General features: G+C 40.9%; 1 protein-coding gene across 1 annotated transcript in view; it reads right to left on the reverse strand.

Moving 5' to 3' along the window:
- The window catches only part of EEA1 (early endosome antigen 1), a 112,559-nt gene extending 100,472 nt beyond the window's left edge, over positions 1 to 12,087 (reverse strand). Inside the window, exon 1 of the mRNA XM_040637313.1 lies at positions 11,790 to 12,087. Within this exon, the coding sequence (XP_040493247.1) occupies positions 11,790 to 11,813 (24 nt within the window). The 5' untranslated portion in view covers positions 11,814 to 12,087. The remainder of the gene's footprint in view (positions 1 to 11,789) is intronic.
- Between the last annotated feature and the right edge of the window lie 789 nt (positions 12,088 to 12,876).

The raw sequence follows: 12,876 nt of genomic DNA on the forward strand, positions 1-12,876 counted from the left end.
ATTTTCCTTTTCTGATCTACTCAAATTTCTATGATATACATGGCTTATTTTTATAACCAGAAACATATTATTTAATTATTTTCAAATATTTTTATTTTTAAAGCTATATTATTGCTTAAAATATTTTAAAGTTGCAAAGAGATATGAGATTATGTCAAAAAATAAATGTCTCACAGAACAAAATAAATTCACACTTCCTTATCAGATATCTAACTCCATATGATTTACCATTTAATCCACCCCACATGACAATTATTTTGACATAGCACTGTATAAAGACAGAAATTCTTAAAACATTTTCCAAATATTACTTGAAGTCCAAATAAAGCATCACTAAGACTCTAAAAACTTTTATAATAGCATACTTATGTACAATTGAGCCATAGTCTGATATTAAAGACTGACATGAGCGGGGAAAGAGTGGTTAAATTTCAACTACTACTATAGTCTATGCAACACTTAAACAGATATCAAAGCAACTAAATTACTGACGTTCTTGTATTCAATATGCCAACCAATCATTATGCAGGCAATAGCCGTGCTTCCATCCTAAAGTAAGCTATCCTACCATAGCCCATGTTGAGAACATAGTTCAAGAAAGCCAGGTTATATAACCCTGTGTCTATTGCCAATTGACCAAAGATGTGATCACCTGGACCAAACAGCAGATATTTATAAGCTAGCTAGCAGCCAATAACATGGCCCAGGGCAAAAAAGAAAAAAGAAAAAAAAAAAGGTACCCAAAGCCAAGAACGAACTACTGCTGAATTCCCCACTCAGGCCTTTGAATTGCAAACTACAAAGAGAAATGATTAATTAGCCACACAAACTGGCACTAAACAGATAAATACTGTAGTCATGAAGTAAAGTAAGAATACATCAAAGATCTCAGCAAATCAAAGCTATAACCCAACCAAAGTTTCAAAAGACCATAGACCCTGAGCGTGCAGAAGCCATGAAGAAAAAACTTATAATAGAAGGTAAGAAAATTAGCTGAGAGCAGAAACACAAGTATATAGATACAGGGGACACAGATACATTAAGAGTCACTGAGTTCTTTAACAGCTCAACTCTACAGTGAAAATGATAAAGCCCTGTAATAAAAGTCCCTAATAGCACTACCTTGGAGCCTTCAAAGCCCTCCAGTAAAAATGTCTGAGAGGCTCAGCCCCATATTAAATGTTTGATTTTGAATTTCCATGAAATTCCATCTTTCTTACTGCTGAGTGCATCCTTATAACCACTATGCTATTTTTGAGCTAACCTGATGGATCCTTTATTCCTAAAACCAAATGAACTTAATCATAACTATTATCACTATTTCAGAGCCATAGTAAAGCTCATTTCTAGAAGAACAATGTGTAAATTGTGTTTCGTGGTACCACATCTCCTAGAAGGAGTAGTCCTAAGTATTACGTGACCACACTCCACTTCCAACCTCAGTTGACTAAACTATCAGTGAACACCTTTGGCCAGCCAGAGACCTATGCATAACCCAATAAAAAAAGATACAGAGGATATTTTAAACTCTTCTCTTGGATTTGGAGAATTGAGACATTGGGTCAGTTGACTACACAAAGCTAAGGTGAAAAGTACATAGAATCGAGTGGTCAGAAGACCATTTGGGGTTTTGAACACACTGAGTAAACAGCAACAAGGAGGATGGACACAGAGACAGAGAGACAAGATGCCAGTGGTCCATGAAAGAATAAGACAAAGAGATCCCTGACACCATTATCGTGAGGACTGACTGTATAGAAATTCTTCTTCGTGGATCACTTTGAAACTTTCCAATAAATCCCCCTTTCAACTTAAACTGATCTGAGGAAGTTTATAATCCTTGAAAATAAAAATCATTTATTAGAACTTTGTCCAAGGATGACAAATTTCATTTATGCATTTAAAATTTAATTAGTTTCTGCTTCCCCTACTCCATATTCCTCAGAAAGTAATCTGTGCTCCCTGATTCTACTCCCTTACTTCCCAATTTGTCCCTATGATTCTCCTGAAACTGAACTAGGTATGACTCAACTGTTTCATTCAGTGGACACTTTTCAGTACTTACTTGACTTCTCTTCAAGATATGTATTTGTACATATCTAATACTTGCCTCCACTTGTCTCCTGAGTGCTGGACCTATATTTTCACCTGCCTTGTGAATGGCTCCACTGGAATGGTCGCACCTCTAGTCCACATTCATCTTCCTCCCCAAATCTACTTTTCTTCCTCCTCTATTCTTTACCTTAGTCCATTCCACTATCCTCTCAGCTACCCAAACTACTCACAAGAAGCCGTATCAATTTTACACCTTAATTTTCTTGAAAGCCGTTCTTTCTCTATCCCCAAAGCCATTGTCTAAATTGAAGCTTTCATCATCTCCTGAACTGAAAACTACAGATCCAGAAATTCTGATACAATGGAGGGACTTTGGAATCTTTTTTTTTTTTTTTAAGAATTCCAAATGATTCGAATGTGCAACAATTTTAGAACTATAAAGTTATTACTTTCTAGCCAGTCTCTCCCCTAACACAGCCATCCTCTCCACATGGCCACCAAGTAGTCAACATGGCCCAGGGCAAAAAAGAAAAACCACCAAGCATCAGACACTAAGTTAGATCCTACACACTAAAAAAGAAAACAAAATCCCTACCCTAAGGGAGCTCAAGTCTAGTAGGGAAATAGTCAAGTAAATAAATTACAAAAATTTTCTAGAGATCTAAAGTGTAATAGCTACTATATAATACATGTTTATTGAATGAAGGCAACTGTGGTGAGTGCTTCATGAACATTATTTCATTTAATCCTTCCACAACACTGTGAGGTACATAATATCCTCAATTTACAGATAAAGCAACTGGGTCTCAGAGAACTTGAAATTTTGTACAAGATCTTACCTTCATGAGTGGAGGAGCCCAGGGCTTAAATGATGGTCTAATACGAAAAGCCTGTTCTACTAATTAGTATGGGATGTTTGGGGATTAGAAGGAAGAAAAAAAAAAGTAAGCAAATAACTCCCAGTGTCACTTGAACTGAGCAATGTCTACAAGTGATGGTAGGCCAATCTGAGCAGAATAAAGCGCTTCTACAGAGGTATGAAGGGATGAGAGAACAGGGTAAGTTGTGAGAAAGACAATTAGTGAGAACGGCAAGGTCAAGGCCATGTGCAGAAGTAGGTAGAGATGAGCCTGAAATCGTATAAAAGAACCAGAGCATTATGGGCCTTGTGTGCCAAGGTAAAGAGTCTCCTACGGGCGCTGATTAGTTACCAACATATTTTAGACAGATAAGTGATTTACCCAATTTACTTTCTATAAAGATTACCTAGGAAAAATATTTTTGGAGGGTTTTCCTTATTACAAATTTGATCATTTAAAAACTTTCCATGGCTCCTTATTGTCTATAGTATAAAGTCCAAAACCCTTTCCAGTCTCATCTTTTACAATGACCCCCATCCACATACAGAAAAACTCACAACTCCCATAATGCTGTGCTAGGCTGTTTCATGCTCTTGCATTTGCTTGGTCCCTGTCTCTAAAGATGGCTTCTCTCCCTTGCTCCTCTTTGCCTATCATTTCTAGCCTCTGCAAGGCCTTCAACAATCTCCATTCCTTGCCTCCACCCAACCCTTCCCTCACAGGATTAATTACTTCTTCTTTTGTGCTCACAAACTCTTCCTCTGTGTATGTATTAACACTTATCACATTACTCTGTAATTATTTAAGTATCTGTTTCCCCCATTAAAACTCCTTAAGAGTTTTTAATCCCCAAACCCAGCAAAGTAATTAGAACAGAATAAATGCCCAAAAGTATGATGAATGTTTACACACCACAGGATTAAAAAAAGGGGGGGGGATAAGAAAAGTGTTCCTTGAAGAAATCTGGAGTGTATAATAATAATAATAACAATAACAATAACAACAAAATACCAACATTAGCATCAGCTAACATTTACAGACAGCTATGTGCCAGATACACTCAAAGACCTTTACATATATTAATTCAGTTAGTCCTTACAACAGTTCTATGAGACAGATACTATTATTATGACCATTTTAAGGAGACAAAGGGAATCTAGAAACTTGCTCAAAGCTACTCAGCTAGTAAATGGGATACAAATTATCACCCCAGGCAGTCTGGCCCCAGAGTTCAGCCTGTTAACCACAATTCACATCGTCTCTTTAGCACAAGCAAAAGACCACCAGGATAAGAAGAGAAGACTCAGGTCTAGCACTGGTTCTTTTAGATCTCAATCTCTATTCTTAACATGCTAAAAAGAAATCTACACAGAGAGAAAATAATTCCACTTTTAAAATTTTGTTTAATAAATTAGTAGTAACTGCATCAAACTTAAATGTGTAACCAATTTGGGAAGACTTCCCTAACATCTCAGTTTGGATCAGGACCCTCTTGCTGTATGCTCTTGGGGCTCCCTGTGCTTTTCCTTCCTAAGACTCATCCATGTGATGAAAAAGCTATGGGATTCTTTAAACAGTTCCTCTTTCACTAAGCTCCACAGAAGTTCATGTCTCTTTCACTCATCAGCGTGTCCACAGCACACAGTGGGCCCATACTAGACATCTGAAGAACAGATATGCTCAAAAGGTCTTCCCCGGGAGTCTGGGTAGTTCAGTCAGTTGAGCGTCCGACTCTTGATCTGGGCTCAGGTCATGATTTCAGGGTCATGAGACGGAACTCCAGGTCAGGCTCCTCACTCAGCATGGAGTCAGCTTGAGGATTTCTCTTCCTCTCCCTCAGTCCCTCCCCCTGCTCGCGTGCACACGCTCGCATGTTCTCTCTCAAATGAATCTTTTTTAAAAAAAAAAAGTCTTCTTCCCTATTCATCACCCTTTTTTCTGCTCACATTGTCATCACTCTAATGCAAATCATAATTTCTTAGTGCCGAAAATATTAAAATCTCTCCTATCTGATCTCTGCCTGGACTCCCCTATGGTTTTAACATATCACATGCAACACTGACAAATTAATCTTCCTAAAACATTCCTTTCGATACTCATTCAATAAACATTACTAACTCCTACTTTGTGCCTGAAGAAAACCAAGATGTCACCCCAAAATATGCCACTTTGGCATACTGATTACTTTTAATTAAAGCCACTAAAACAGCAGGTACACAAGAACACTCTGACCCTCTTTTCTTCCTGAAAGCAGGAGATAAAACTCTCATGTGAAAGGCACCCTCACTGTGCCAGGAGGAAAAAAGACATTCTCATCACCAGAGACAGAGAATTTGGGGCTGAGAAATCTGTATAAACAAACCTTGTTAAACTAACCCTTATCTTCTTGGCTACTTCTTCACCATTTACTACCCCTAAACCAAAACCCTCTGTCTTGTCAATTCTTCACAAATGGATTGTTTCTTTGTCTAAAAGGTATAACACCTGTTGTGGTCACTTATTTGGGTCCTCATTCTCTTGTGAAGCTGCCCATGTATATGTAAAAATTGAATAAAATTTGTATCCTTTTCTCCTGTTAATCTGCCTATGTCAGTTTAATTCTTAGGCCCAGCCAGACACCCAAAGAAGGTAGAGAAAAATTCTGCCTCTGCTACATACCAAATGTATTTCACTGCTTAATAAAATCTTATTGATTTCCTAATGCCTACAGAATAAAGTTCAAAATGTCAGATTTGTCTGCTGAAAGAAATGAGAAGGAAAGCCACCCAGAACTGGGTTTCTAATGCCATTCCCCACTAAAAGAATTAGGGCTCCTCAGACAGCCCTATTCCTATGGCCAATTTCAGGGCTGGAAAAGAGTAATGGATGAGCTTAGAATACACTGTTATGCCAGAAAGCAAGGAAGAACTTTAAAAAAAAAAATTATAGAACCATGTCAAAACAACATGAAAGGGGCTCCTGCTGTTCAAATCTGACAGAGTTTGACCACCAAAATTATTAAGTACAGTGATGAGTTATAAACCATTTTTAAAAACTGAAATTATGAATCCATACCAATAGGAAAGAAAAAAAGAAGCTGAGAAGGAGGAAAGGGAAAGAAGGAAGGAAGAACAGGAAAGCCAATGGCCAACTGTAAAGGTGAAGGGAATGCTGAAGTGGGAAAAATCATCATTTTGCAGTCATTATGGTGAAGACTAGATCAGGCAAGAATGAACAATGAATGCTAAATTTAGGGGAAATTTTTGATAAGGAGCAAGATATTTGCATGGTCTTAAAAACAGATGTCTATTAACTACAAAAAGAAGAAAAAATAATATTATATAGTCAAAAAATTGGGCTACACCTTGACCTTTGACAGGATAATCAAAACTAGCAGCACCTAAGAAGGACAGAAAGACATCAAGGGCCTCCAGATGGGATAACCTGAGAAGGACACATCTTCTAGGCAACATTCTGGCCCAGAACGCATCATCTCAATCTAATCACAAGAAAATATCAGGTAAACATAACATGAAGAACAGTGTAGGGGGAAAAAAAAGGAGAGGATCTGTATTCTTCATAAACACAAAGACATGTTTGATGAAAAGAGGCTATACCAATATAATAACTAAATATAATACCTAATCTAACTAGACCCTAAACTGGTAAGGGGGCAATATTACAAAGGGCATTATCAGATCAACTGACAAAACTGGAATTATAGATCGTAACTGAACCAATATAAATTTATTAAGTTGACCACTATACTGCAGTTATGTAGATGAATATACCTATTCTTCACTGAAGTATTCAGAGGTAAAAGACCATAACTGATCTTTACATGAATCAGAAAAAAAAAAAAAAATGACACACACAGAGAGCAAGAGAAGAAAGAAGAAAGTAAGAACTGTCCCTTGTATTATTTTATTCTTGCAACTTTTTATAAGTTTGAAACTAGGTCCAAATAAAAAGTTAAAAGTTATATATGAATTCAATGAGACCTGCACCGTCCAATACAATAGCCATTAGCGACATGGGGTTGTAGAACAGCTGAAATAAAGTTAGTCCAAATTGAGACATGCTGCTCATGCAAAATGTATTTCAAAGTAAGATTTGAGTAAGATTTCAAAGATTTACTCAAAAAAAAAAAGGAATGTAAGATATCTAATTAATAATTTTATACTGGTTACATGTTAAATATTTTAAATATATTGGGCCAAAAGAAATATATTTTAAAAATTAATTTCACCTCTTTTTACTTTAAATGTGGCTACTAGAAACTTTTTTTTTTTTAAAGATTTATTTATTTGAGAGAGAGAGAGCTCGCAAGCAGGGGGAGAGGAAGAGGGAGAGAGAGAATCCCAAGTAGACTCCCCACTGAGCACAGAGCCCACCACAGGGGGACCCAGGACTCTGAGATCATGACCTGAGCAGAAACCAGAGCTGGATGCTTAACAGGCTGAGCCACTCAAGTGCCCCCTTTTGTTGTTGTTTTTAAAGATTTATTTATTTATTTGAGAGAGAGAGAGACTTTAAATTATGTATGAAAATCACATCTGCATAGAAGAGGGCTGAGCTAGACAATCAAGAATCTCCACAACAGGGTGCCACATTATCTTTGTAAATGTCTCTCAATTTCTTTCTGCTCTAAACTATCTCTTATCTCTAACAGTCACTTGGTTTAAGCTACTTGAGGGTAAGGATTGTATCTTATTCATTGCTGTATCCCCAGTTTCTAGCACATAGCAAGTGTCGTAAATAATCTGTTTATTAAAAGGCTATATGCAAAAGAAGGGCAGGAAGATTGAACTTATTCCCATCTCTGCATCTTTGCTTATACTGTTACTTCTTCCTAAAAAGAAACTTTCCTCTCCAGGACCTCTCCTAAACACACATTCTTTAAAACCCCATCTCACGTTCATTTTCTTCAAGATGTCCCCTCTCACACAGGCAGGTTCTGACCTTTCCTCCTCTGTACTACTACAGCCTTCATTGTCTGTATCATTTTCCTTGGCACTTAATCATATCCTTGAGGTAGAAGTTAGGTCTCATATTTTCTCCATATCTTCCACAGTGAATAGTACAGTGCTAACCATATCAATTCGAGTAGTGGGGGAAAGGGCAACAAGGTGCCAGAAAAAGGGAAATGGATTGTGCTGGGGAAATTTGGCTCTTGTCTCAGTTTTGACATCTACTGTGTTGCCTTCAATAAATCAGTTAATCTGTTTTTACTTCCTCATTTTTAAAATCAGACCTGCTGACCATTAAAAAAGCCTTTTATTTCTACAATTCTAGAATAATTAAATCAATTTTTTTGCAATGTTATTGATACATACCAGTGAAAGGAAATCTAACACACTAAATCACAGTAAATTTCTTAAAAAGAAATAGCAATAAAGTTTACAAACTGCCTAAAGTACTAAATACCGATCATCTATTCTGTCTGGTCATCAAGCGCTTTATTTTTTCTTCTTTTAAAGATTTTATTTTTAAGTAATCTCCACATGCAATGTGGGGCTGGAAACTAAAACCCAAGATCAAGAGTCACATGCTCCAGGATGAGCCAGCTAGGCACCCCATGGTCATCAAACACTTGAAATTCATAGTTCTCTTCAAAGGACCATTAAGAAAAATAGTCAATACATATATACTGGAGCTACCTTAAATTTTTTTTTTCTAATTCAGACCCTTTCAAGCCTCAGAGAGACACCTTTTAGTAAGCTAATGGAAAAAAAGAAGAAGGAGGAGGAGGCGAAAAACCAGAAACAAATTTTCTGTGAGGTACCCTTGGGACCTTACTGGTGATGTTCAAACACTCTGAGTTACAACTGATTATAAGCACATTGTCTGTATCTTCTTTCAAAAATGCTTTTTAAAGGACACTATTCAGAAGAAATAACAAGTTAAAAGGAAAAGGTCATCTAAAAACAGAATGTTAAAGGAAAGCAATATAATTTCAAAGCATGGAGACCATTTCAAACGAATCTCTCAATTAGCAACTTTCATCTTAATCTTGTATCTTATTACCTGTGCTGAGAAATAAGATTATCAGGGTGGGGTAAAATAAAATGGTTACCATGTTACATAATGTAAAGATTCTAGTTATACTTGTTAGTAAATACTACCTGTGGACTTAATAAAATATATATTGTAGGTTCTAAGCTAGTAATACAAATCACCAGATTTCTTTAAGGGTTTTATCAAAATGCCCCTATTAAATGCTGAGATTTAACACTGACCCATCTGCAAGACAAAAGCTGAACTCCTCTGAAGGGACTCCAGATCCTCTAGGGATCTAGTCTGTAGCAACCCTGGCAGCTTCATCTCCCACCAATCCCTGCACATCATTTCACATCCTAAACTAAATTGTTCACCTACCCCTTTCATGACTTCATGCCTTGGTATTTGCTGCTCCCTCTGCCTGACAGGCTCTTCCTTCTTTGGAGCTGCGAATATGACCTCCTACCAGAAGCTTGTCCTGATGGTCCCAACACCCTCAAACGGAGTAGCACGCAGGGCACTCTACATTCTTCTATTACAGAGCATTATAATTACTTTCATAGGTCCACTTCCCCTACCTGGCTGTGAGTTTTAAAGGGAGGATCTATACCTCGTTAGTTAACAGTTATCCCAGTCCCTTGCATACGTTTGGTGTTTACTGATACTCACTATAAATACACAGGGGAAAAAAGTTAAGTAACTGTGAGAAACAATTCAAATTTTTCTATAAAAGAGTATACACATTTAACACAGTCGTTCTCAATCGGGGGCAATTTTGTCCTTAGGAAACATATGGTAAAGTATGAATTTTTGGTTGTCACAAAAGAGGAAAGGAATGGGGGGAGGGGGTGCTACTGGCATGAAGTGAGTAGAAGCCAGTGGGATGCTGCTGAACATCTTAGAATGCAAAAGGATAGCTCCCCACAACAAAGAATTATCCAGTCACACATGTCAATAGTGCCTTGGTTAAGAAAGTCAGTTGTCAAGTGACTTATTCATATGTGACGATCCCATATCACATCTCAGCAATAATCAGAACTCCAATTTTGCAATTCCAATTGAAACTTCTGTAACAGTTGTATATGCACCAACACATGGTCTTATATAAAAATGGTCCTTATAAAATGGTAATGCTTAACAACATTAAACCTAGAGTATTGGAAAGCATCCCGTATTTCTGAAAATTAATCTAATCAGAAGCTATTCTTTTCTCAAAGTTTTTTTGGTGTTGTTTTGTTTTGTTTTGTTTTGTTTTGAGTAATCTCTACACCCAATGTGAAGATCGAACTCATGACCCCAAGGTCAAGAGTTGCATGTTCCCCCGACCGAGCCAGCCAGGCGCCCCTACCAGAAGCTACTCCTAAGTCAGTAAACACTTTATTTTATTTATAAACTTTAAAGCAAACCATAGGCAAACTAATGTTCAGATCTGGAACTACGACAGAAACAGTCTGAGGCATGAGGTAATCAGTTCCTCCAGGTCAGATAGAAGAAAAATCTCCAAGTACAACAAGTAAATCATGCACAGATGTCTTTACTGTTGAACACAGGAACTGGCGGCAACAGTAAAGGGCATGCCCTTGCTATTGCCAAAATCATCAGCTTATCAAGATTTTAAAAAACTCTGACAAAACCACTGCAAAAAAATCATCAGATGTCAATACAAAGTGGTAGACACAAAAGTTAACTATTTCTCCCCCTGATATATGACCAAGTTTCACATGACTTGAACATTTCACAAAGCTATGCAGGAGCCAAGAACACTCCCTTTCCATATAGTGGATGACTCAACTGTCTTTGGCACATTCCTTGGCTGAATACTACAAATTCACTAATTTCTTTTGTCCTTTGAACTAGTTATTCTACTCCCTCGGTAACCAACTGAGTTCGCCCCCAACTTTTCAATCATTTACATTTTGTTGCACCCTATCAGTTAAAAAAAAAAAAAAAAAAGAAGGAGGAGGAGGAGGTGGAGGAGGCGAAAAAGGCTATCCAAAACAAAAACTTGAGTACAGCAACTCTTGTAGGAAATGATACTCTATTATCGTAGGAACTGATTTCTAAACAATACACATACAGCTTTCCAATGCTCTTGTCTTTTTATCTTAAGGTTTTTCCAGCTTTCCAATAGGGATAGCACTGGCAGAAAGTGAAGGAGTAAGTGTCTATCACTGGATAAAGCTTACTGCGAATTTATTCTTGGAGAGCTCAAAAAAGGTACTGGGCTGAGAGGGCGAAACGCATTTTTAATTGGGGGAAAAAAGTTTCCAACAGTGAGTAATATCTTCCTTCTCAGCTGATTTTGCCAGTAAGCGTCGGTACCACGATTGGGCCCGAGCTAGGCCGGGTTTCACCACATTACCCTGCAAAACCGCAGCCGAATGTGGCAGGTGCGTGCAAAGTTGGGGGGCGCGGTGGGCAGGGAGGGTGGAGAGGCTGAGCAAGCCTCCCGCAATCTCCCACGGGGCGCTCTCCACCCGGCTGGACGCACTAACTCCCCATTTGCACTGCCATTCCCGGAGCTGGAAGGAACGCGCCGGCACCACACCCTCCCGCCCCGCCGCCCGTCTCACTGACAGCCCCGCGCGGGAGCGCGGCGCCGGGCCTGGGCGCGCGGGGCCGCCGGGGACTCGGCGCCCGCCCGGGCTCTGGCCTGCCTGCCCCGTCGCCGCCCCACCCGCCCTCCCTGCCCCCGCGGCCCGCCCCCGGGGCGGACGGCCGAGGCCTAACCACCTCCCGGGCTGCGGGGCCTACAGAAGGAAGGAGCCCGCGCTAAGGAGCGGCACCCGCGCCGCCGCCTCGGCTCCTCAGCGCGGCGGTGGCTGCGGCGCCCGCAGCCCCGGGCTCCGGCTCTCCCGCTCACGTGCTGCCGGAAAGACGGTTTCACTCTCTTACCCTCTGCAAAATCCTCCTAAACATGGTTTAAACACCACCCGGGCCGCCGCGGTGACTCTCCGGACCCTACGCGGGACCACTCACTACTCGGGGGTGCGCGAGCGGGAGAGACTGAGTCGGGAAGGGACGGGGGAGGAGGTCGGGGCTAGGCGGTGGCGACAGCCGCTCGGGCGGCCCGGACTTCCCACAGGCGGTGAGAGGGAGCGCGCGCCTGCGAGCGACGAGGTAGCCTGCGAGCGCCCGCCCGCCGGCCGGGCCGCCCCCGTAACTGACAGCTGGGCGGACCCGCCCGTCGCCGCCACGCCCTCCCGGCCTGTCCATCCGCGAGGGGCGGGGCGTCAAGGGGCCTGGCCCGGAACTGCGACCAATCGGAAGCGGCGGCGGCGTGGGCGGCTGCGTGACGGACAGGCGGCAGGACGCTGGCGCCGCCGCTCCTTCCGGCGGGCAAGGGGACGCCGCGGCGGCCGAGCGCACGCCCGCACTCCGTCAGAGGCCGTGCCCGCGCACCGGCCGCGAGCCCGCTGGGGAGGCGAGTGGGGAGACCTGGGCCCGGCCTAAGGGATGTCCCTGACTTCGGCGGAAGGAGGAGTTCGGGGGTGGGTACCTGCGGCAGCAGCTCAGGCTGCTTTGTAAAATTTGTCTGCATGACCCTGGTCTGGACCTAGCCCGGACTGGATGCTCATTTCTGCTGGGAGCATTTAGACCCTGGGTGAAAGCAAAGGATAGAATCGCAAACACGATTAACCTGTCTGTTGGACTTCCCTCCTCTTGTTCAACCCCTGGTTTCCTTTCTCTACTCCCTTCTTGCTTCTAATTTCAGCCAAAGAGAAAGTAAAGAATCAGAAGAATAGGAAGAAACGGGAATTTGAGTTGGCAAGAGAAGTTTAGGGTTGTCCTTTTTGGGTCATAGCATCAATATTCAATCAACTGATGTCGCTAACATGTTACACTTTCTCTTTCTAAAGCCCTTGTGTGGCCCATTCTCCTAAGGAATGTTAAGTCGTATTCTGATAATAGTCCTATAAAGTGAATCAACACTAATGCGTCTCTTTCATAAAAAAAATAAGGTCACAGATAAACAGGACGT

This window comes from Ursus maritimus, unplaced genomic scaffold (genome assembly GCF_017311325.1).
Source record: "Ursus maritimus isolate PB19 unplaced genomic scaffold, ASM1731132v1 scaffold_21, whole genome shotgun sequence".
In the NCBI taxonomy this organism is placed as follows: domain Eukaryota; kingdom Metazoa; phylum Chordata; class Mammalia; order Carnivora; family Ursidae; genus Ursus; species Ursus maritimus.